This window comes from Carassius carassius, chromosome 33, assembly GCF_963082965.1.
Source record: "Carassius carassius chromosome 33, fCarCar2.1, whole genome shotgun sequence".
Taxonomy (NCBI): domain Eukaryota; kingdom Metazoa; phylum Chordata; class Actinopteri; order Cypriniformes; family Cyprinidae; genus Carassius; species Carassius carassius.
In genome coordinates this window covers 16,499,525-16,524,399 of record NC_081787.1, presented here as the reverse complement: position 1 = coordinate 16,524,399, position 24,875 = coordinate 16,499,525, and the positions used below count along the sequence as shown (strand labels likewise).

The 24,875-nt window shown below is 35.6% G+C and overlaps 1 protein-coding gene and 1 long non-coding RNA gene across 4 annotated transcripts in view; one reads left to right on the top strand and one right to left on the bottom strand.

Moving 5' to 3' along the window:
- Positions 1-422: 422 nt before the first annotated feature.
- LOC132113848 (uncharacterized) lies at positions 423-8,221 on the bottom strand. The gene is made up of 3 exons (XR_009425218.1): positions 7,897-8,221; positions 960-1,038; positions 423-591 (listed from the first exon to the last, which is right to left on the bottom strand). It is a non-coding gene; the product is annotated as an uncharacterized LOC132113848 (long non-coding RNA).
- LOC132113847 (ubiquitin-conjugating enzyme E2 D2-like) overlaps positions 5,416-24,875 on the top strand; it is a 37,090-nt gene continuing 17,630 nt past the window's right edge. The window contains exons 1-12 of one of the 3 annotated variants that reach the window (XM_059521873.1): positions 5,449-5,764; positions 9,651-9,714; positions 9,806-9,837; positions 9,981-10,058; positions 11,102-11,207; positions 11,346-11,439; positions 13,512-13,544; positions 15,859-15,908; positions 17,056-17,090; positions 18,008-18,107; positions 20,659-20,699; positions 20,931-21,029. In XM_059521873.1, the coding sequence (XP_059377856.1) occupies positions 5,741-5,764; positions 9,651-9,714; positions 9,806-9,837; positions 9,981-10,058; positions 11,102-11,207; positions 11,346-11,439; positions 13,512-13,544; positions 15,859-15,908; positions 17,056-17,090; positions 18,008-18,107; positions 20,659-20,699; positions 20,931-21,029 (756 nt within the window). In that variant the 5' untranslated portion in view covers positions 5,449-5,740. Of the gene's footprint in view, positions 5,765-9,650; positions 9,715-9,805; positions 9,838-9,980; positions 10,059-11,101; positions 11,208-11,345; positions 11,440-13,511; positions 14,390-15,858; positions 15,909-15,974; positions 16,075-17,055; positions 17,091-18,007; positions 18,108-20,658; positions 20,700-20,930; positions 21,030-24,875 lie in introns of those variants that run through there. The other 2 variants (XM_059521872.1, XM_059521871.1) reach the window with 2 other exon arrangements.

Here is a 24,875-nt window from a genome sequence, read left to right as displayed (position 1 = left end):
TAATTTGAGCGAACAGAATCATCGCGAAGTTTAAATGAATATTGTAAAGTGTACTGAACAGTATAAATAAAATAGGCAATAGACCAGCTGAACGTTATCGGGATCATGCTATTGTTTGCAAGATAAGGAGCGCCATCTAGTGTTCAAACAATGCCCTGCAGGTCTTTGAATGACCTTAAAGAAGGGACAAGTACAACGACCTCACTGTTAAACTGAGAACACCATTAGAATTCCTTAGATCGTCCTTTCAAATACACATCGGGCCATCATTTTGCTACAACTCAAAAAACAGAAATAGGCTACATTGCATTACAATGAAGTACGCAAATCTTTAAATATGCATGTTAACTAATGTTAATTAAAACATTCAGGGGAAAAATATAAAAGCACATTGACATTTTTAATGATGCCTAATATTGTAATGTTAGAACTGAAAAGGATCTTAAAAATTGAAAACACACACACGCACACACATACACTTAATACATCTTAATTTTTGTTCACAGTTGTAGAAGCTCAGTTTTCCAGGTTAAATGAAGTTAATTTATCAACCAACAGGTCATTCCGTCAGATTCAAGAAGTCGTTTCCACCTATAGTGGCCATCAAGCAATGTTTATCGCCAGGAAATTAATAATTTCTTTTCTCTGATGATGTTATCATAATATTAGCATCATTATGCAATATGCTGTATTTCTGTATAATACTGTACTGTAACTGTTAGCTTACCAATATTTTACTTTTGAAATGTTACTTTTTTTGTATGAAATACATGAACTTATCATAGACGTTTAAAAAATAATAAAATTATACATACTATTAATCATTTTCTGTTTGTGCTTCAACTAACTAATCTGTTAAAAAGAAATCACAAAGTCTGCTCAAAATATATCTTCTATTCATACAAATATAAAACATACATTTCTATAGAAATAGTTCATTCAAAAATGTGCATTCAAACCTGGAACCAGCAACTGTGAAACATCATTGGTTTTCCTGTGTCTCATCATCAACAGAAGCCCTCTGATGGAGAAATGTGTCTGTAACCAGTAAAATATGTTGTAGTATAGAGTCTGATAGGCAGTCTTCTGCCGCTATGAACGGTGATGAATCTAACCTGAAATACATGAAAGAAAAAGTTACACAGATGTACTACGTATAATGTAAATATATAAGCATCTTGCTAGCATCCAATCTGCTTTGTGCAACAGATATTATGGGTAATTAGACAATTTAACATACCAAAATAAACATAAGTAAACTGCCCATGAATCACATAATGTAATTTAGTCACAGTTTAACCTAATGATATTTTGGCTGTGTGTGTTGATATATGGCTGGGGTGTCAAATCCTGCTCCTAAAGGGCCACTGTCCTGCAGAATTTAGCTCCATCCCCAATTAAACACATCTGAACCTGCTAACCAAGGTCGCACTAAGCATACTAGAAACTTCCAGGCAGGTGTGTTGAGGCAAGTTGGAGCTAAACTCTGCAAGACAGTGGCCCTCCAGGACAGAGTTTGGACACCCCGGATTCACAGTACATACACATGTTTGATACAGACGGTAGTTTGCACCCTGGGTGAGATAAAAAGAAGCAAAATTAGAAAGCAAAAACAAATGTTTTTTTACAGACAGGGTCACAAGGGAATCCAAACTGGTTTAGCTGGTAAAGCCTTTCAAAACATTCAAAGCATTATACAAATGAAGACGGATGCAGTTTTTATTTTATCCAGCTGTATTAACTGAGTGCAACTTATAACATCCAAGTGAAAGATACAACACCAACAGATACAAAAAGTAAAAAAATAAACAGAATCACTGAGCTGGAAAAAGGACCACCCTTTTGTGTCAGTATTTTGTTATTAACTCACTTTTTGCTTTAATTACAGCCTTTAGTCTGCTTGGATATTTCTTTACTAACTTTGCACATCTAGACTTTGTAATGTTTCCCCACTCTTCTTTGCAGAACTGCTCAAGTTCATTTCAATTTGATGGTGATTGTCATTCCACAGATTTCCAATGGGCTTTAAGTCTGGGCTCTGACTATAGGCCATGCAAGGATATTCACCTTTTTCTCCTTCAACCACTATGTGCTCAGTTCTGCTGTGTGCTTTGGGTCATTGTCATGTTGGATGGGTAAACCTTGTTCCCACTGACAACTTTCTGGCAGAGGGCAGCAGATTTTTCTCAAGAATCTGACCGTATTTGCCCCATCCATTTTTCCTTCTATCTTGACAAGTGTTCATCTTGTATTCTTACTTTAACAATCTGTGTAAAAATGTTTACTACAGTTAATGCCAAAATCTTTTTTTTTCTGCTGCAAACGTATAAGAAATGTTTTCGCTTGGCCTAAAAGAAAAATCAAACAAATGACTTGATTAACAAAAAATAACCTCACACAGTAAATATTTGAATATATGAACATAAACAGCAAAATACATCTCTTTTATGTAGGTGAAAAATTATTTCTCTCTGATTTAAAACTAAAATGACAGCATTGACAGCAATCATGTACAACACACAACAAACCCTACAAATTAGAAATAAAACATGTTCTTGGTACAAAAGGAATTAAACCAAAGTTTTTAGACAAAACATCTATAACAGGTATGAATATAGGTGTGATCTGACCCAACACCTCCTTCCTCCAGCCTTCAATTTTATAATCGGCACATAAATCTACAGGTGCCCTACAGACTGTCCCTTCAGAGGACTTTCTTTCACTATCTGAGTCTGATAACTCAAGTTTATATTTAGATATTTATTTATTTAGTCATACAGTGCACAGCATAAAGTACACTCTGATTAATTACAAAAAACATATATTTTTTAATGATCACTAATACAATGCATTGAAAATGGCAAAATTGAAATTTATTAATTAAACTTAGTAAATATATATCATTCATAACTGTAAAATAAGTAAATTAGCCAATTTTGTTTAAATGGAGGATTGCAGAAATTAGTACAGCCTTCAACAAATGTATAATATTATATTTAGTAGGTCCTTCATAATTTTAAGTATTGTTTTCTGACAATTCTTGGCACTGGGTGTACAAATTGTCACATCTGTCCTGTTTAACTCCTGGAGGACGACCTCCTTAACTGCCCTGGTCAACTAGTCTCCACAGAATCCCCCACAGATTCTCAAGAGTGTTAAGACTGGGTGAAATCAACTGAAGGATTTTAGTTTATTGTGCTACAGTATGGGAAGTTCCAGTGTGGATAACAACCATGCATGTCACTTTTGAAGGCTGCATCTTACTCTGTGAGATAACCAGTCACTCTTTTTGTAGCTTTTGCCAGCTCTGAGACACTTGTTTGGAATTTTTCCTGCTCTTTTTCAAGCAACAAAAATAAATAAATAAATTCACTCATCATTAAATTAAAGCTTAAAGTGAAGACCTGATTATTTAAGGGGCCTTGTCACAAGTCCATTGTTTTTGAATTTCTGTTACTTTTGCTATATTTTCACACTTGAAACAAAGATTTGGGATTCCTCTTGTAGCACTGTCCTCTTTTTTGTTAAGAAGTCTCCGGACTGTGGTCAGGAACAAGTCTGATAATGATTCAGTGGGCTGTCTATACTTACCTGTTGAACAAATGCCTTAAACTATTTTATCACTATGATAAGAACAATTTATTTTCCTGAATAATTTTGACATGCTTCTTTGGTAATTGATCAAGCAGTCTTGAGCACTATATCTCGAAAGAACCCTAACATGTCTTGTAAGTAAAGAGTAATTGCTGAATTTGGTTAGTTTCAGAGGGGGTGTACTCATGAAGTGAAGTGAAGTGACAGTCAACCAAGTATATTTATCCCAAATAAATGCAAAACCTTTAGGTGTACAAGTTTGTTACTGAGGCAGTAGGCTACTCTCAACATCTTTACCCCTAAAGGATTCATAATATAGCTAGAGTAGTAATATGTACGGTAGTAATTCTTATGGTATTTCAAGCAAATAAAGGCACCACAAATGCCGCTACTGGAATAAAACTATAAACACTATAATTTATTTAGTCTTTAATTAGTTGTGTGTATTTGTAAACACCTACATACCCTGCATAACGAGTCATTTTTAATTTATGTTGCGGCATATAGCACACTAAGGAGATATTTAAAGAAATTTCATAATTCTGAAAGATAGCAAAATACTAAGATGCATGGTACTGTTGTGATATTGAACAATTTCCACTGATAAAAAAAATTATTTTGATATAATGGATGATGAAAGCTTAAACCATGTATCAAGATTAATGCTTAATTAATTATAATTTTAATTTAAACCCAAAGATAACAGAAGAGGAGGATGTTATAGTTCTACTGGCATTAAAGGAACAGTTCACCCAAAAAATTGCTGAAAATGTAATCACCCTCAGTACAACCTAATGAGTTTGTTTCTTTTAATGTGCATTACATCACTTGCTCACAGAGGTTCTCTGCAGTGAATGGGTGCCGTCAGAATGAAAGTCCAAACAGCTGATAAAAACATCACAATTAAGTCCATCAATTAATGTCTTGTAATGTTTAAAGCTGCATTTTTGTAAGACACAAACTTTTAACTTTAAACTGTAACTTCCGCCAAAATACTAATCCATAATAACACTTGCAGTGAAAAAGTCCATCCTCTGTTGTCCTTTCACATCACAATCTTATAACAATATTTGTTTAGAACTGTTTTCATTTGTGAAAGGTGGTTGATCTGTGTATATTTCTCTCCTGATTCAGATGAGATCACTTTTTTTTTTTACTGGAGAAAGCAATGAATAGAGGAACTGTGTTTTAGTTGGTAGAAATGGTTTGAAGTTGAAATCACCTTTATAATAGTTTAATTTCTTTTCACTTTACAAGACATAACTTGTGTATTATTGTGATGTTTTCATCAGCTTTTTGGACCACTGGTGTATATAATTATATAGATTTGGACTCTCATTCTGACGGCACCCATTCACTGCAGAGGATCCACTGATGACCAAGTGATGTAATGCTAAATTTATCCAAATTAGTTTCAATGAAGAAACAAGCTCATTTACATGGCCTGAGGGTAAGTAAAAAAAATCTTAATTTTAATTTAGGGGTGAACTAGGGATTCCTTTAAGAAAAGTGTTATTTTTTTTATAGCTCAGAAGACTTTTTTAAAGCCCCCGCGGTGGAACAAGGGCAAATTATATATATATTATTTTTATATATATTAAATATTATTATTATTTTATTTATTTATTTATTTGACTTGCTGTCTAGGTCGGAAATATAGGCATCTCACTAGGTTTTGAGACACAGCAAAATATGAGAATGTAACCCTGGCCCAGATCCTCATATTTTGTAATACTGATTCGTAATGTCTTTTCCTCTCTGTTAGTCACTGTTTCCAGCATTCCCCGTAAACTGATGCTGTGCATAGACGTCAGGACATATAGAGGGAGTGAGAAAGAGGACATTTTGTAAAGAGAGAGAGAGAGAGAGAAGAGGAGGAGACACACACAAATACCTATACAAGTGTCCAGTGTTGAAACGCAGGCCATCCCGTTCATATTGATATAATTTTTACTCTCGTCAAGTTTATTATCTGTCGGACAGCTGGGATTTTGTCTGTCCATTTTAACGGCTTGTTTTGTTCGTTTCCGCGTCGGTCTCGTCGGATTTCTGGTGGATGTTCAGTGTCTGGCTAGCGAGCACAGCTAACCGCAGCTAGCCGGATCAATCTGTTTCCTCGGCCTCAGGAGCCCATTACACACACAAAATGGCATTAAAACGAATTCACAAGGTAAAATATAATATTTTATGTTAATTATTTTACATTCACTACCAAAACCATTTGGGTTTTTGCGTGGTATGTAAAAGATGTAGACGTTAGCAAATGCTAAGAGGATAGCAGGCTTGGTTGTGAAGCTTGGCTGTTTTTGTTTTATAATAATAATATTTATACTTTTTGTTGTTATTTATTTATTTTAATGTTGTTTGTTGTATTATTGTTTCCTTAAAATGCCAAAAAATGACATTATCTATCTATCTATCTATCTATCTATCTATCTATCTATCTATCTATCATTGTTTGTATCAATCTATTTATCTAACTTACAGTACATGTAACACCCATAATGTCGGGTGCTACATACATAGTCTTATCATTTAAATCTAAAATAACTATTTACAACATGTCTTCTAGTAAAAAGGTGGAAATACTAAGGTGGATAAGGAGGATTTTATGTGGATGTGTTTCCTCTGTGAGTCACATCTAGTTAAACAGAACCTTATGTGATTAATGGTGGTGTGGAATCAGAAGAATAATATTTCTGAATCATCTCAGTCACAGACTTTACTGGTTGAGACCATATTTGCCTTAACTGGTTAATACTGGCTTCCTATTTGGTCTTATGGTTTACTATTGTTATCCTTTGTATTAGTGACATTCTTTCATTTTGGTAAATGCGAGAACTTTGCGTCATTGCTGTAAGTTCTTCCTGGAAAGCTACGAGTGCTCAATATTCCAGTTAGAAGTATCCGGCTCATACCAGTGTTAAGTAGTTGCACAATAGTTGCTGAACTTGGCGACAGGATAATTTTTCCCTTTTTCGCTGACTTTGAGAGCTTCTATGAGTTAGATTGACACAGCAGATTATTTGTGCACTGAAAGCCAAATACTTAGTTGGTCCCACATTCTGTGGCTTGTTACTCCCATATCAAGCAGTTTTCAGGGCTTTGGCTTGTTTAATAGGGTTATGTGAAGTATGGCAGAAACAAAACTTCAGCTGAGAATTTTAGGACAGCAAATGCCAAGTGGGCGCACACATATGTCTGGTTGAAAATACCAGCCATGTATCTCTTAAGTGATGGCAGGGCTGGTTTATTCCGGACACCCTCATCTGAAGTATGCAGGCGTAAAAATAGCTGCTAATGTTAGTGCTGATGTTCACACTGTCCTATATTGGTGTCATACATTGATTCTCGCGAAGGGTTACCTTCACATACATCATCCATGCTGCCTTGATTGAGGATGACAGATAATTAAATGAACCCTACTTCCTGAGACACTTGTAATTTGGTTGTTTGCGTGTTATTTTTTAAATTGATTTGTCTGCAATATAATAATAAGCTCAAATATTATTTACGAGTTAACTCTCCAAGCTTGTTGTTTTTCTCGTGTGGATTGTGACACTGTTGAGTTCCTAGTTTGGTTTGGTTAGTTCCTCATTAGTAGCTCAGAGATCAAAGCGGATCTCACTTTTTCATACAGATTTTACACATTAAATTATGACATTTCTGTTGAGCTTTGCCAGAAGCATTCACATTTAGTTTTCTTAAACTAGAACGAGACCAATAATCAATAATATATTTTTTTCAGGTATTCATAATTTATTCAATTATATTTAAATAAATTGAAGTATTTAATGGTGTTATTGTTGCAGTCTAATGTGTCAAAAAGAAACATTCATTTGGTTGTTGGAGGAAAAATAATCAGTATTTTTATTAAAAAAATATATATTGATCTGTGGTTAAATTTTAATAATCCCTCAGGTTTATGTTCTCATAAGTCACCTTTATCTATCAAAATCAATGAAGCAATCAAAATATGAGACAAATCCAAATTCTGATCCAAATAAGCTGTAACGAGTCATTAATCAGCTCAAGCAGTTCAGTGTTGTTTCAGTTCAGTTCAATAACTGCGTGAAGTTAATCAATTCTGAGACAAGGTTAATTTAGCTCTACAGAAGACAATATTGTTGTTCTTCAGCTCGAGTCAGTTCAGTTTTGATTCAGTTCAGTAACCGTATAGATGTTGCAAAATTTGTTAATCGTTAAACAAATTCGATTCAGCTATTAAGAATAGAAATTTGCAGTTTTAAATGTTTTTTTTATTCAGACAAGTGCAACAATATTATGAACTAAAAGGTCTACCTGTGTTTGTTTTGATGTTTCCACCTTAGACACCCTCATCATCAAAGAAACCTCTGACCTCTATTTCCTGTCTGCTCATGCTTACAGGCAAGCGCCACCAGAAGGTTGTCTGCGCTTTGCATACATGAATTCTCAGAAATGTGTTATTTTCTCAGAAGTGGTTTATATAGTCACTGTATTTTCCCATAAAGACAGACCAAAAGCTCTAGAATGGCAGTTATTTCTTTATTGTCTTAATGCCTCGGTGTGGCTAGAGATTAGAAAACTGGTTTATGCATATTAAATAAGTTACCTTTTAAATATTTTTTTGAGAAACCCTTTAGAAACCCTCCATGAGTTATATTTACTTGAGTTTTGTTTTCCAAAACTTTCAATCTTACAACTAACTACAGTTCATACATTTATATGGGCAACATGAACTAGCTTTCAGACAAGCTCTTGGAGGCTCCAATAATCATGATAACACATTGTATCATTTGGTTGTTGTTTGGCTGATTTAGCACAATAACTTCAATTGGTTTGACTTTAAAATGACCTGTCATGTTCATTAAATAAAAGGAATTATTGATGGTTCATAACATCTGTAAACTAGGTACAAATAGATGATCGCAAACGATTTGTTTCTGACATTTTGACACCAAAATCAAAACTGATCCTTTCCTGGTGTTTGTGGCTTTTAGGTGACTGAGGAAACCAAAAGAACATTTTGCTCAATCAACCTCTGTTGATGTTCTTATTAAAATTGCATTAAGAAGATGACAGTACTGTCATTTCCTGCCTGTGGTTTTTCTAGAGTGGAGAAAGCTGTCAGTATTCACATCAGTGAGGGTGAGAGTGAGTGAAATTAAAGGATAATCTGTCCACTGTTCCCATCTAATCCTGATGACACGTGACATGAGACAGGTTGGGCCTCTGGGACAGAAGAGCCATCTAGTTGTGACAGTTCATAAATTGTGTTATCTGTCTGGGAGAGGAATACATCATTGTTAAATCTGGATTAAAATGAAAGGGCTCATCATATCTATTTCCTACAGAGACATCTTAGATTTCAGCTGCTTAAGTGTCTAAATCTGGATTTTAATAGAACGAGTTAAATGACACAATGACTGATAATGTACTTGGAGTCAAATTTGCTCAACCAGCAAATTAAAAGAGTCTATCAATCAAAGTATGGTACAAATTAGGGCTGCACGATATATTTTATGCGATTGTAATGCGGATCTCATCAGGAAAGCCGGATCTGTGATTAGTAATAAATCTCTATCACCTGCTTTCAGATGGAGCAACATTTAATACACAGAGCTGTGGTTCACTGACAACTTACATTTTTAAATTAATCATTCTTTAAATAAGAAACTTTATGAAACAGTTGTTTAACTATGTCAATACCCACCTTGATGACTGAATGTTTATACTGTGTCTTGTATAGAGGCCTGTTTAATATCTATATATATCACTATTCAAACATGTATGAGTTTAAGATGTTGAACACAAAAGAAGATATTTTGTAGAATGTTGGTAATCAAACAGTTGACAGGAGACTTCTATAGTAGGCTATGGGGAAAAAAGTCATTGTCTACTGTCAACAGAGGAAGTAAATGATGAATTTTCATTTTTGCGAGAACTATCTCTTTAAAATAGTTTCACAGCATAACATGTTATAGTGCAAAAGACGACATAGGTGTTTGGATTCCCAATTGTCTTTTTTATGTGTCTGTGCAGTACTGAGACATCATCACTCTCTCTCTCTTTAGGAACTGACTGATCTGGGCCGGGACCCTCCAGCACAGTGCTCAGCAGGACCGGTTGGAGATGACTGTGAGTTATTTTGCTCTTTGTTTTCTTTACCTGCCTCAGAGCATGACACTGAGCTCACCTTAATGAGACATTTTGTATTCTTTATTTACAGTGTTTCACTGGCAAGCAACAATTATGGGACCTGTAAGTGGATATATGTTCTTATTTGCATATGCATATTAATAATGAATTGTGACATTTATTTGCATGTGATATCTGCATTATTTTACCACTGCATTCACTATCAAGTAACTTTGCTCTGTTGTTTGGTCTTTATTTCCTTACAGAATGACAGTCCATATCAAGGGGGTGTGTTTTTCTTGACCATTCATTTTCCTACAGACTACCCTTTCAAACCACCTAAGGCAAGAATGATTAACTATCCAAACAACCTACAGGTTAAGCTGGCTGTAAAGAGCAGGGTTTTTTTTTAGATAGTTTCATGATATTTAGCTTTTCCAGCAGCTTTTTAGCACACACTATAGTCAGACACCACCAATATTCCCCTTTTTTCTTCTTCTTGCTGAGCAAAACTTTTCTCTATTAGGCAGATATTTCAGCCACCTGAGCAAAACATTGTTTATACCAGTCCTGTACAATGCAAAAACGTGTGTAACGTTTAATTTTAATGTGCTAATTTTTATTTGATTTGACCCTTGATGTAACTAAATGATGCACATTTTGGGTTACCTGAGAAAACATTTTTTTATAGTGCTGTTACCAATACATTCTATTAAAAGTAAACAGTTTAATTCTTTATAATAATATATTATATTCCCTTTGAATGAATTCCCTTCTTGAGGTCAGTTATTTTTTAGGTTTATAATATAATATAAAAACAAACTGAATCATTTATTTTGATAGGAAAAAATAAAGCATTTAAACTGAGATCTGTGAGCTAAATGTAAAAATAAAAAAAATTCAAAGTTAATTCTCATATAGTTATCTGAACATCCCTAGTAGAGTTTGCACACTACTACAACTGTGTGCGACTGTAAATGAGTTTTGGTACTATTCTGTGCCCATCATCTGCTGTTTCCACGTCTCTTCTTTAAAACACAATGATGTTTACTTTCACATGTCATTGCGTTTGCGCTGGTTCTTGTGTTGAGCTATTTCATCTGCAACAATTACTGCGACTCATTTGGCGCATATCCGTCTCTTTCTATGAAACCTGTAAACCGCATTCACCGGTTTTAACCCTGTAGTGACACCAACTCTATAGCAATTTGCCTGAGCATTGCAATTACGGTATTTTGTATTAACTAGAATTCAATCAAATGGTTTTCCCAACTCATTTTTGAGCTTAGAGGAAACATTTGAACATTCTGAGGATGTACAGTAAAATTTCAATGGTAAGTTTGAAATGTATGTGGTCTTATTCTCTGTTTCACCCTCTAATTTGTAGGTTGCATTCACCACAAGAATTTATCACCCAAATATTAACAGTAATGGCAGCATCTGTTTGGATATTCTAAGGTCACAGTGGTCTCCTGCGTTAACAATCTCTAAAGGTGAGCCAACAAAAAATTAAAAAATAAGAGCTTTAAATTTAACAGAGTACCTTTTTCTTAAGACTCTTTTTATGGGATAGCACCAGATGTGCACTGATACTATCTATATTATCAACCTCTCTCTTCTTTCTGTTGCAGTTCTATTGTCCATCTGTTCACTGTTATGTGATCCAAACCCAGATGATCCATTAGTGCCAGAGATAGCACGTATCTATAAAACAGACAATGAAAAGTAAGTATATTTGTGTCTGAAGCCTCATAAATAAAATGTTTAAAATGATATATAAAAAAAATAAGTTTTTTTAATAAAATATTTTTGTACTGTTTTAATCCAAGTTGATTGTTTTTTTAGCTGGTTTGTATAATAGAGATACCTTTTAGGTAGTGTGAAAATTGCTAGTTTGATGTCTCCTCGCAGGTATAATAAACTAGCCAGGGAATGGACAGAGAAATATGCCATGTTATAGGGGTTAAGGTGAGCAAGGCATTATGGAAGAGTATATTTGTGCGAGCATGAAAAGGGCTTACTAATCTCTGGACGTAATCAAATTTGCAGCACTGCTGGTCACTAGTTAGCTTTCCTACTACTGGATGTGCAGCTTTTGAAAATTTTATTACATAGTAGACAAACACTAGCATTTAGACATTTGGGTTCATTAAGATTTTTTTCAATACTTTTATTCAGCAAAGTTTCATTAAATTGATCAAAAGTGATGGTACATTTACAGAAAAATTTATTTCAATTCATTTCATCATAGAATGTTGAAAGAAATCTACCTCAGTTTCCACAAAAATATTTATCAGCAGAACTGTTTTCAACATTGATTATAATAAGAAATGTTTCTTGAGCAGCAAATCAGCATATTAAAATGATTTCTGAAGGGTCATGTGACTCTGAAGACTGGAGTAATGGCTGTTGAAAATTCAGCTTGGCTGTCAATAAATAAAATGTTAAAATAAATTAATTAGAAATCAGTTATTTGAAATTGTAATTAGTGCTGGGCAACGATTAAACATTTTTATCGCGATTAATCGCATTATTGTATGCGATTAATCACATGGTTATGCACAAAAACGAATAATGCATTAGAAAGTAGTATATTGTGTGCTTTTTTTTCCCATTTAAAAATAGGCCTACTGCTATATGGACAAAAGTGTAATAACATTTGGTTTACAAACACTTTAAACAAATAAGGTGTTTTTACAGCAGTGTTCATTTTACATAGTAACAGTTAAAATATTTATTGTAGCCTAAATCTCAACTTAGAACATTAAAGTAATTAAATTAAATATAAAACAAGCTATTTGTCATTAATGCGTTAACGCAATAACTTGCCCAGCGCTAGTAATAATAATATGTAAAAAAAAATAAAAATAATAAAAAAAAAAAATATATATATATATATGGCTTATAGTTCAATTCATTTCCATGACTGGAAAAGATTTCCAATGTCTGGGATAAGATTTCTTTATTTTCATTTTACTGTATTTATTGATCACTCAGGGTTGTCTTATTTAACTCTTCATGGCTTGTGTTTTCAATATATGTTCCCTTGCACTTCAACATTTTGTACACATTTGTGACTTGATTGAACCCCCCCCCCCCCCTTTTTTTTCTTTTTATTTAGAAAGGTATATTATGTTTTAATTCAATTCTATAAATTAATTCTTGATTGTTTTCAGTGCCTCGATGTTGCACTGTAATTATTTCATTGGATTTGCCTTTATGTGAAATGCAAATCCTGTCTGCAGTGTGATTCCAAAATGTTTTATACATTTTCTTCTATATCTTTGTGTGATGTTCTGTACATTGTGGTTTTAAAATGTTATGAGGAATCGTTTTAATGAACGTTTATCCACATTGCCTTTCATTATCACCTGGCAGGCAGTTTTTATGGCTTTATTAGAGTTGTTTGGGTGTGCTGTGTAAGAAACCCCACACACGATTCGACTATCAGATGATAATCAGTTGATTATGTGCAAGACTTGACAATTCTAATTTGATTATGTAAATCCTCAGTCGGGGACACACTTAGCTTTATCATAGGATTAATGACAGGAGGTTTAGTTGAGGTGAACATTTCAGGCTTTTACTAGCACCAAGGTAAACAACAGAAAGGATGTTTGGAGTTGCAGTGTAGAAGTGAAGAGGATGCTTCTGTTTGACCTTGAGTCGTTTCTGCACTCAGTGTGAGCCAAGTTGGCAGATGGTCCGCTTACCCAGCATGGGTGACACTGCCTCTGCAACAGCGTTTGTACCAGTGCCACACTTCATTTCTCTTTCTTTCTCTTTCTCTTGTACAGGTACAACAGAATAGCTCGGGAATGGACTCAAAAGTATGCCATGTGATACCTGAAGAACATCAGACCAGTCTGCAGTATAGCTGGAATTTTTTTTTTCTTCCCCTAAATGAATTGACAGCACCCCGTGTATTCAGACCATATCAGTTCTGCTTGGTTATTTCGACCCCCCTCGACCTTCATTCACATGCTGTAAAAGAGACCACAACATTGCAAAGATCACCAACTTTATGTTCAGAAAAATGCTCGTGTCAAAGAAGCATGTTTTAACTACAAGCTCAGACGTTTTTTTTTATTGAGATAAGAAAAGGAAAAGAAAAAACAACATCTAAGGCAAACTCATCAAATGCTTCTGACTCATGCCACTGGCTAGAGGTGCTATTTAAGAAAAAGAAACAACGGTTCTGAAGGTGCCAGAGTACCAAGAGAAGTCAATCTGTTGCTCGGTTGGCCTTCATGTTTTTATATGCTTTTCCAATAGCAATGAGAACTATGGTCTGTGAAATATATTATTGCTTATTACTGACTATTTGTTACCAAATCAGTCATGTCATTGTATCAGCAGTTAAGAAAAATATATTTTGCATGTTAATGGAACAATTAAGGTAATTGGTCTGTGGTCTGCCAAAAATGAATATCTGCAGACAATGTTAAGCAAATACATGTCCACTTTTAGAGTCTGAGAACTTATTTTGTTACTCCTTTTCTCTCCTCTTTTTGATGTTTTTAGAATGGGGAGCTATTAGTTTGTCTATCCTCCTAAACACTGTTCTCTCATTGCACTGAATGTATGTGATTGGAAGCTCTCAATGGATGAACGATCAACTAATAGCTCTACTAGCTGTTCATTTTGTTTGCTCAATAAAGTTGCTAAACTATCATTTGAAGTGTCCTTCTGCAGTAACATTGAGAGAGTTTTTATTTTTGTTTTTTTTTTTTGCTTTTGCTTTGAGCCTTGATTGTCATTACAACTGTACTTGATTCAGTTCTCTGTATTCAATGTCAGACATTAATCTGGTACAATATCATTAGGTGAATGGACAGAATTTGACACTATAGTTGTTCAGCCCATGTTTCTAGATCTCTCTGAGATCTCTGAACAGCTGCTGGACTGGAACTCCCATTTGTTAGGTGAATAGCAGCTTAGACCCACTCACTACCAATGACGTTGACATTGATGTATATGTGGACAGATGTAGAGGAGTGCCCATGAGGGTTCATTTGGTGCATTCATTCTTATAAGTTATTTTAAATCTTGTTAATATTTATGGTTGAGTCTCACAGACACGTGGTCAGGTCTAAAAGGGGGAAAAATCTTATTGTTTCCAGTATACCTTTATACTAGAAGGCATGATGGTAGTACACAAATATGCGCTTGTTTATATATAAAATACAAAGAAAAACAAATGTTTTGCAGTGCATTAAACCCCAAACCAGAGTTTGAGAAGCAACGCAAGGGGTTTGTAAAAATGTTAAACTAAAATAAATTTGTACAATAAAGTCAATCAAAAAAAAAAAAAAAGATGTGACCATGAAGAACATGCAAATGTGTTTTTAAATTATTGACTTGGAAAATTGACCCATTCTTAAAGCAGTATGCTTTAAAAAGACAGAAAGATTAATTGGGGAAAATCTATTAATTATGAACAATTCGAACAATCTGTCATTGTGTGAATAACATGTAATCTAAAAAGTAACTCTAATCTGATTATTTGTATTTTAAAATGTAAAATAATATAATTTTAAGTAGGAATCTGATTAAGTACTCGTTCCAGATCACGTATGATCAGTTACTGTCCACCACTGTAATATTTACTCGTCTGCTGTTAAAATGTTTTAATTCACTTGTTTGTTTGCTGATCTTATATGGTTTAAAGAGTCTCATACCCTGTCCTCTTTAAAACCGGCAGCTAGCAAAGCAGCCTGAGAGACCCGTAAACCATTTTAGGTTTTTTTGTTTTCATATTCACAAATAGGATTGGGTGCTCACACCGGTGTCCACGCGTGGGCGCAAGAGGACGTTTTTGAAAGCAAGACATGTCTCCCCCAAAGTTTACGTCACAGGGAATTTCCAGTAAGGAAGTCGAGCTACTATTCAAACGATCGCGTAGATCTCGACATGATTTACTGTGACCATTCGCGACAGGCGATTCAAATCGATTGATCGATCTATCGATCTGCCTTTTAACCTCAGTGCGCCTTCTGCATATCCATGTCTACCAGACGCAACAATCACCCTGAATAAGGAACCTGCCTTAAACTGACTTTCTATCAGCGTACATTAGTTACCTTCAGCGCAAAATGAAGAAATAAGCTGTAACGAATAAGAAAACTTGATCCTGAATCCCAGACCTCAGCTGTTTGATGTTGATTCTGAACCTCGGATATCAATCAGGAAAGGTAAGCAGCCTCGTAGATCCAGCCATGCTTGATGTCTTTGAGTGCCCATGTTGCCATCTAAAGGTTGTTGTGATACTTTGTATCAAGTGTTGCTGAACTTCCTACTTCTGCCTTAGAGGCCAAATTCACATTTCAACTATCAAGGACTTTTTATAAACTGGTTTGGGTGAGTACGAACACCTCGTGATGCACATTAATGTGCTTTTGGTGGAATTTTAGTCGGTATCCGACAATAAAAAGTTTGAGTGGCTAAAATGTGTTATTATGCTGGCTGTGTGTCAAAATGTACCAATACAGTAGTACAGTACAGGGCTTCAAGGCGCGTTGGGTTCGAACATCCGGATTTGATTCGAAAACAAGTTCTGTTCGAACAGTAGGCCTACTTTTCTGGTGTTTCAAACGCGAACTGATGCATGTAGTTTGTGTTAAATTAGCGGACATCTATCAAATAGATAAAAAGCCCACAAATGATTTGCTCACTGGTTCCGTTCTGCAGGTCACAGCAACACCAGTAGGTGGCGAGACAATTGCGAAGTTTTTTTTTTTCAACCCATTACCTACAATACACAGCAGATGTTCTTATCCTTGTTGAAAACAACCGTGCAAGATTTTTACATAAACACAACAGTAGCCTAGTAGCAGTTTTGCCTGTGACCATATAATTTATTTTTACACGTTAAATGTTTTGGCCTTCCTCTTGACTAGTATAGCCAGGCTTTGAAATTAGCTTTTTTTTCTCTCACCAGCCAATCTGGCTACTAAATATTTAAGTACCCGGCCATTCATAACTTCTGCTAGCCATAAAGGCTAGTCAACACTATATGTGACAAACCCTTGAAAAATAATTTGTACTTTTTGTCAGTATGTTATAGAAGGAGGCATCAGTTTACTGTTGGAGATTTGTAGTGTCAGGCCGCATTCAGTGTAGACAGCTTCACTCTGATCATAACAGGTTCTGTTGTATTTGAACTAAAAGATTCGTTCAGAAACAAAAATTTCTACTGTTTGTGTAACCAAAAAAGAATTGGCTTTTAACTTCTCTTTCATAGGCATATTTCATATTTTCCAGTGTTTGACTACTTTTGGACACTGTGTGAATAAGAATACAGCTATGAAATGTGAATTAATGTTTTACTTTTCTTCGCAGGAATCATGGCTGGAGAGGATCCATACCCAGGAGTGGTAAGGATGAGATTTTCTTCAGTGTTTGGAAACACCTCAGTTGCCATTCGAACTCAATTAACATCAGTAATCTTATATATTTCTGAGTATTTTGTCTTTGGCGCCAATTGTAAGATCAGAAAGTTAATTGGTTCAGTTTTAATTTCATGCTTTTTTTGCTGTTGCTACCTGCTAATTTATTTATGAAAATATTTATTATCGTGATAGCTGATAGCAGATGGATAGCATGAAGCTCATGCCTTGTAATTATCTTCACAAGATAAACATAGACCTCAGAGCTCTTTTTTGTGTGTTGTTTGTAACATATGTACGCCTTTGAAGGCATAAAAGCCTGATAGTAAATGATTAAATTTGAAACAGTACATATTAATTTGTGTAAATACCACAGCATCACACAGGAAGTGTCTCTTAGAAAGCTGAGGAGGTTTTCCTTTTTCCTGCCTTCTGTGGTTTGCTATTTCACCCTTAACACAGCACCAAATTAAGCTATACACTGAAGATTGTACAGTTTTGTATTCACATATAAGGTCATATTACTGCCTGTCTGTCTACACATACTACAGTGATGCATCTCACACCTGTAGCAGTAAATTCAAACCCTCCGTTTATGACACAAAGAAAAAAAAATAGTTTTCAAAATAGTCATAATTGCATGCAAATCTTTTTGTGATGTCTATATTCTAGTCAAGCCTTTAGTTTGAAAAACTTCTACATTCTCTAAAGCATGCATAGAAACCAGCATATGTGTTTTCTGTTGTATTTTCAGTCGTTCTAAAATTATGGCTTTTAATGTGCTAAATATGTTTACATGACACGTACATAATCTGAATATGGCCAAATTCCAAATGTTGGAATAATAATATAACCTGTTCTTGGGCATGTGTGTCTTATTGTTTTTGTTTATATTCTCTTTGAAGTACATGGAACATATTGCCCCTTTCAGTGACGACACAATGTGGATGAACATGGACCCGACACCATTCCCGGGCATCCACAACAATAATGTTATGAGGACAGGTAAGAGTCTCCTTAGAGTTTTCAGATTTGTCGTTCAATCAAGGTCTTGGTAAAGAGATAACTTGCCGAACTTTGCAGAATGGATGTGGTAAGACTTAGCCTTGGTTCCCTTTTTACTTCTTGTTTTATTCTTTTCGCAAGAAAACAGTCACCCTGCAATAACATTTAGTAAGAGGTCAAAATCCAATAAATATTTCATTCCTTAGTTAAGTGATTTTATACACCGTAATTAGTATATTGCATAGGATTGCGCTACAAGAGCTGATCTATTTTTCCCCACTTTTTTCACTTCCTCATTGGATTACAGAGACTCACAGAAACCATGAACAGCTTTTCACCACCATGTGGTTGCATGAGAAACCTCTCTGAGATAAGTGCCTGTTTTGGGCCTGCCACCATTCAACTGCTGGAGCACAGTATAACTGTAAACCTGTGCAGTTTCGATTGAAAATGTATCTCTACTTTGACTGAAAGGCTATCTAAAGGGCACACTTAAAGGGATAGCTCACCCAAAAATAATAATTCCAAACCTGCATGGCATGCTTTCATCTGTAAAACAGAAGATATTTAGAAAAATGCTAATGAAAGTCCTAGGTTGGAGAAATTATAAATTCAGCATTACATCATTTGCTCACCAACTGATCTTATGCAATTAATGGGTGTTATTATAATGAGAGGGAAAACATCTGATTAATGCATCACAATAATCCACAAGTAATCCACTTAACTCCAGACCACCAGTTAACGTCTTGTGAAGTGAAAAGTTGTGTGTTTGAACAAATGAATCCATCATTAAGGTGTTTTAACTTTAAATAATTTTTTTATTTTTTTTATTTTAAAATGTCAGTCCATAATAACACTTTCTCCAGTTCCCCTGTTGTCCTTTCACATCAATATCCACCAACAGATTTGTTTAGAACTCTCATATTTCTCTCCTGATTCAAATAAGTTTTTTTTTTTTTTTTTTCACTGGAGAAAGCAGTATTATGGACAGATGACTTTTATTTTAGACAGAAGCTACAATTTCACGTTGTCAACTTTTTGATGATAGATTTGTTTATTGCAAACACGCAGCTTTTCACTTAATATCACAAGACATTAATAATTCATGTCATGGAGTCATGTGGATTACTTGTGGATCATTGGTGATGTTTTTATCAGCTATATGGACTCTAATTCTGACAGCACCCATTCACCACAGAGCATCCATCGGTAAGCAAGTGTTGTAATGCTGAATTTCTTCAAAACTGTTCTAATAAAGAAAAATGAAATCTTGGATTTTCACCAAATTGTCTGCCATTTTCGGGTGAACTGTTCGTTTAGGTGTCTACTACATGGGGTTATCTTGGCGGGCCGTTCACATTAGCAGCACGAAAGCATCATTTACTAACATCATTTATTTTTAGTGAGAGCTGGTAATTAGAGGTGACATGAGCGACAAAACTTGGTCAAACCGGTTAGACAAAATTTTCGAACAGAGTTCAACTCTATTCAAGCATGCAGCAGCACAATGTGGAAATACTAGTGATACAGTTAGCTACTAAGGGTTGAATAGGGACTCCCCTTATTATTCTGTTTTTAGATGGTGTGCTCAAGCTGACAATTGAATAATGTATAGCTATTTTGAGTTCAGTGCAACCTGCGGTTTTGACATTATTAGACTTGAGACGCCTCATCAAGCAAAGAACAGGTGAGGAATGTTGGAAATAAAACTAGATCTTATCCAGCCAAATAAAGTACCTGTCCCTGTAATATCATAAACGGTCATAGATCTAGACCATTTCATAAAGTCAATGTACTGGGTGAAGTGGACAGATTGAAGCTGGGCTGTGTGAGTGTAAATTCTGCAGGTTTAGTAGCTGATTGATTTAGCTGCGCTTCACCAAGGATGTGGTCTCAGTCCTTGTAGTGCACAGGAAGAGGAAGACGCTTGCACTTCTGTGGAAACACGTGGTGCAGCAAGAGCTCTGGCCCTAAAATATCTGCAGAACACCCGCCTCTCAGCAAAAGCTCTGATATGCTTGACGGCCCGAAAGTCTGCATGATGAGATTGAGTTCAAATCCTTCTGATTTTCCAACACCTGGTTGAATTAAATTACTTCAGCTAGTCATATTTGCTTCTGCTTCTGTTTCTGTTTGAATTGCAGCGGGACATTGACATTGTAAGCATATGAGTTCCTTTTTGTCATAAAATACAAAAAGAGATATTCGACACAATGTTTACTCTGCCCTTTTGCCTTTTGATTGCCTTTTGCTTGCTTTGTGTGAAGAACAGATAATTGAATTCAAAATATGATGTATTCAAACATTCCATATCAATCTTTGCATAAATGATGCTAAGGATTAACTTTATTAATACCCGAAGGGAAATTTACAATTAACTAAACGACACTGGTTTTCTGTTTCAAAACGAATCATGATCTAGCAAGTATAAGGATGTGGAAGTGTGAATGATACTTGGGTGTGACTGCAGAGTGGAAGGTTAACTGAATAACTGATGAGGGAATTTCATTTTACAGTTCAATTAAAGGTTTTTTCATCTCTTTTGCAGTCGATGGACCTTATCTGCGAATTGTCGAACAACCAAAACAGGTGACGCATACAGTATTTTTGCACATGCTCTTGTTAAATGATTTGAACTGGTCAAAAAAAGCATCACCACGGAAATGTTCTCTTGCTTTTGCAAGTGATTTTCCAAATGTGTTAAGCTAAACACACTGTATTGGCACAGAGGCTCAGAAGAGACTGGTAACTCTAGCAACAGGCAGTGACAATAGCAAACCCATTATTGCAAAATGTTCAGTCTGACATTGTCATCTCCAGAGGGGCTTCAGGTTCCGCTATGGATGTGAGGGCCCCTCCCACGGAGGACTCCCAGGGGCCTCCAGTGAGAAGAACAGGAAGTCTTACCCACAAGTGAAGGTAGGTCCTACCAGATAGATCTCTGCTGATGCCCGGATATAAACAAACCCTTCTTTTACAGTTCGCCTCTGTTTGGGCAACAGGGTTTAACCCTGATCGAGTGCATAAACATATTTTCTGCTGTTTCCATTTCCAAGTGATAATCAAAAAGTTATTTTTTATTTAATTTTTTGGTCTTGGCAGACTTTATCTTCTTAAAGAAATGTAAAAAATAAAACTTGAAAATCTCTCTTTGACTTAACACTACTATTCAAAAGGGTATGTATGTGTGTGTGTATATATATATATATATATATATATATATATATATATATATATATATATATATAATATTTTTTATTATTTATTTTTTTATCATTAATTTGAATCAGCTAGTGTGCATTAAATTGATTTAAAAATAAGAAATATTTCTTGTGCACAAAATTAGCAAATTAGTATGATTTCTGAAGGATCACGTGACACTGAAGACTGGAGTAATGATGCTGAAAATTCAGCTTTGCCATTATAGGACTAAACATTTTATATAAAAATCAGTTTATTTGAATGATAATCACATACAGTTTAAGCTATTTCTCATACAAAGCTTGTATGGCTTGAGAATATCATTTTTTTTAGGTAGACAGCCCATGGTCACCATTCAGGTTTTTTTTGTTTTGTTTGTTTGTTTTTGTATGGAAAAAGAGCAGAGAGAAAGTAAATAACAAAAATGTTTCTGCCAGCTTGCAAGCACAAGTACTGTATTTCCAGTGTTGTGCCTGAACGCGTTCATTGAACGACAGTTCATGAACACATTCATATTTTGGGAGAACGTGAACTGAACGTGCTGTATTAATGCCTGATGAACGTTACTGTGAACTCGTTCATTCTGGTGTCTGTGAACGGCACGCTCTCTCAGGTTAACTTCGTTCAATAGGGTGCCAGATTTCTATAGAGCCTTCCAGGCGAAAACCCGGCTAAAACACACCGTAAACGGGTCTTAATATGTAGCGGAAAAACACCCAATCTGGCAACACCAGCCACCCAGTGTCGCACCGCCGTCCTCCGCATGCGTGACGCGTCATCAAAAAAAAAAAACAGCAAACGACAGCAGCATGTAGCAAGAAGGCGTATGATCATTTAAAAGAATTTTATGATGTTTATGACAAGGTCGGTGAGAATGGGAGACAAAGCATTAAATCAACAATGGGGAAATGCTGTCCCCTCAATGCTAATGTAAACCCTGGTTGGATAAGGATTCAAAATTGGATATGAAGATGAAATCTGACGCATAGCTTCATTGTTAAAACTGATAAAATAATTGCTGTCTGTGATTCTATATGGGCTGTGGCAATAATTTTGAAAAATAATAGCTCGCAGCAACATATGGAAAAAAAAGAACTATGAACTAGTTCATTTTTGGAACTGTGAACTTTAGTTCAAAATTTTGTAGTTTGAACCAGGGGCGATTCTAGGGTCAGAGCTTTAGGGGTGCTGAGCACCCAATGAGCCCCAATGCCTCCACCCACCCTCTTTTCACACGAAAACAAAAAATATGTCTATTGAAAAATAACTATAATTTTAACATTGATTCAACTAACTCCAAAATCCAGTTTTATTTTTATTTTTTTTGAGACCTTTTCAAAACAACAGCTTAATTGTGAGAGTTCACACAGACAGCCCTCTGTAACAAACACAAAACCTTCTTCACTCAGCTGGTTTTCCTGACCGTTAACTCCATGTGCCTCCTTTTGTATCAACAGTCATCAGATTGGTTACATTAGATTCAACTTTATTGTCATTGAACAAAGTAACAGGTACTTGGACAACAAAATGTAATTCATCTTCTGTAAATTATTTACAAATGGCCATCTCTAACATATCTGGATGCACGCCTGTCTGAACTTTCATAAACCAATATGTCATCAATAAATAATAATAAAACAAGCTTCATATCAAGAGTCATTTTAAATGTCTTTATTAGTATTATTATTGGGCTTAGAAACGTTTTTTAAATGACAAATTCCTTTCACAAGAGAAACTTGTGAGTTTGAAATAAATAAATAAAAAATAAAAGCAGGGGACCATTGCCTAGATAAGTAATTTGATACAAAAGCAGCGGGTTTGCATTATCTGTTACTTTAACTTAACTCTTTTCAGCAGAAGAAAAAAAAACAAGACAGAGGTCATTATGGACTGTCTCGTCTCTCACCTGAATCTGTCTTTTTTCTTTTAAAGAATTGTCGTATGTCCATTGCTCACTGCCAGGCCACAGACACACACACACACACACACACACAGAGAGAGAGAGAGTAATGCTAGGAGTTCAGGAGTTAAGCCTGGTTCAGGTTAAATCCTGTGTGTGATGAATGAATAAATACAGCAAAAGAAAAACATGAAACTTTCTTTTATTGTCTAGTTTGATTGTCAGCCACAACTGAAAAATAACAGATATAAATCTAGGAATTAATAACAATTCTTTTAAAAAGCCACAGTGAGTGTTTTCAGTGATAGGCTACGTGTTTTCACTCAAAACGCCAGGGCTTCATGTTTCCATGACGACTGACGAGAAAAGACGCACGTGACTTCATGTTTACATGACTCCCGAGTATTAAATTAACGATAAACTTTAACAACAGAGACACACGTACGCAGTACACAGGTACGCAGTTTATTTGTCGCGCTTCTGTTTTTGTTTCACGCTCTAGCAGTTAATAAACAGAACTGCATGCGTCTTGCGGAAGAACATTGTAACCGGCGTTACTTCACTCCGTTTATGACTATGGACGAGTCACCCAGGTCCTGTGCTACTCCACAGCGGCGGCGACCCGCCGGACTAAAATAGTCTGAAAATAAACACTTATTATAGATGTACCACCATGGTGATTCAGGATACTGACTCCAGTATTCACCGATATGGTTTCGGAACTTAGTTGCACCACAACCGATCACAACACTACATCACGGGTTCTCACTCTGCGTGTGTTTCGCGCTGGATGACGGTCGTGCTGAGCGGTGCAGGTACACAGAAGTAGAAGAAGAGAAGAAGATGACACCATTTGCTATGCGGGAATGTTTTCATTTTCCTCCTTAACACATACATTTTAAACCACAAACTACGGAGTATGTTTTGGACAATATTTAACCGTGTAAAAGACGAACAAAAATTTTAGAATTACAAAATTTCTTACTCCAAGTTTTAGGGGTGCTGAGCTCCTTTTTTGGGGTGCTCCAGCACCCCTAAAAAGGGGCTAGCCTCGCCCATGGTTTGAACTATGAACTGAACTAGTTCATTTTATAATTTGTGAATTGAACTTTGAACTAGTTCATGTAGAAAGTGAACTTTCCCAACACTGTATTTCCTTCAGGTCTGCATAGGTTTGAGATCTAAAGAGAGAGAGGGCTGTGTGATATGGCAGATCTTTCATTAGATGATAAATCCAAATGATGCAATATTTGCTGAAGTACTCAGTTAAAAATAGTAACTGCTGTCTCTTACAACTGCCATTCAGTGCCAGGTCACTTATTTCAGGATCACGGTGGCTGAAGGTTGAGAAAGTGAGTGAAGCAAAACAAGGGAAGAAAGGAGAGAGATGAAAGAAGGTTCTTCTTCATGATGGCAGTCCGTTTAGGAATTTCCTCAGGGTGTCACTGGGGTAATACTGGGAAGACTGGTTCTATGTAATGTTGTGTCAGTGATGAGAAACGAAGTGTGAAGCAGCTCGTTCCCTCTCGCCTAGAAACACTCTGAGATGCAACACACAGAAACACACATTGAAGAAGTGTGTGTGTGTGTGTGTGTGTACATTGCACATACACTTCCGCGTACTGTGGGCTTTACTGGGGCGCCAAGTACTTGATCTTATGTTT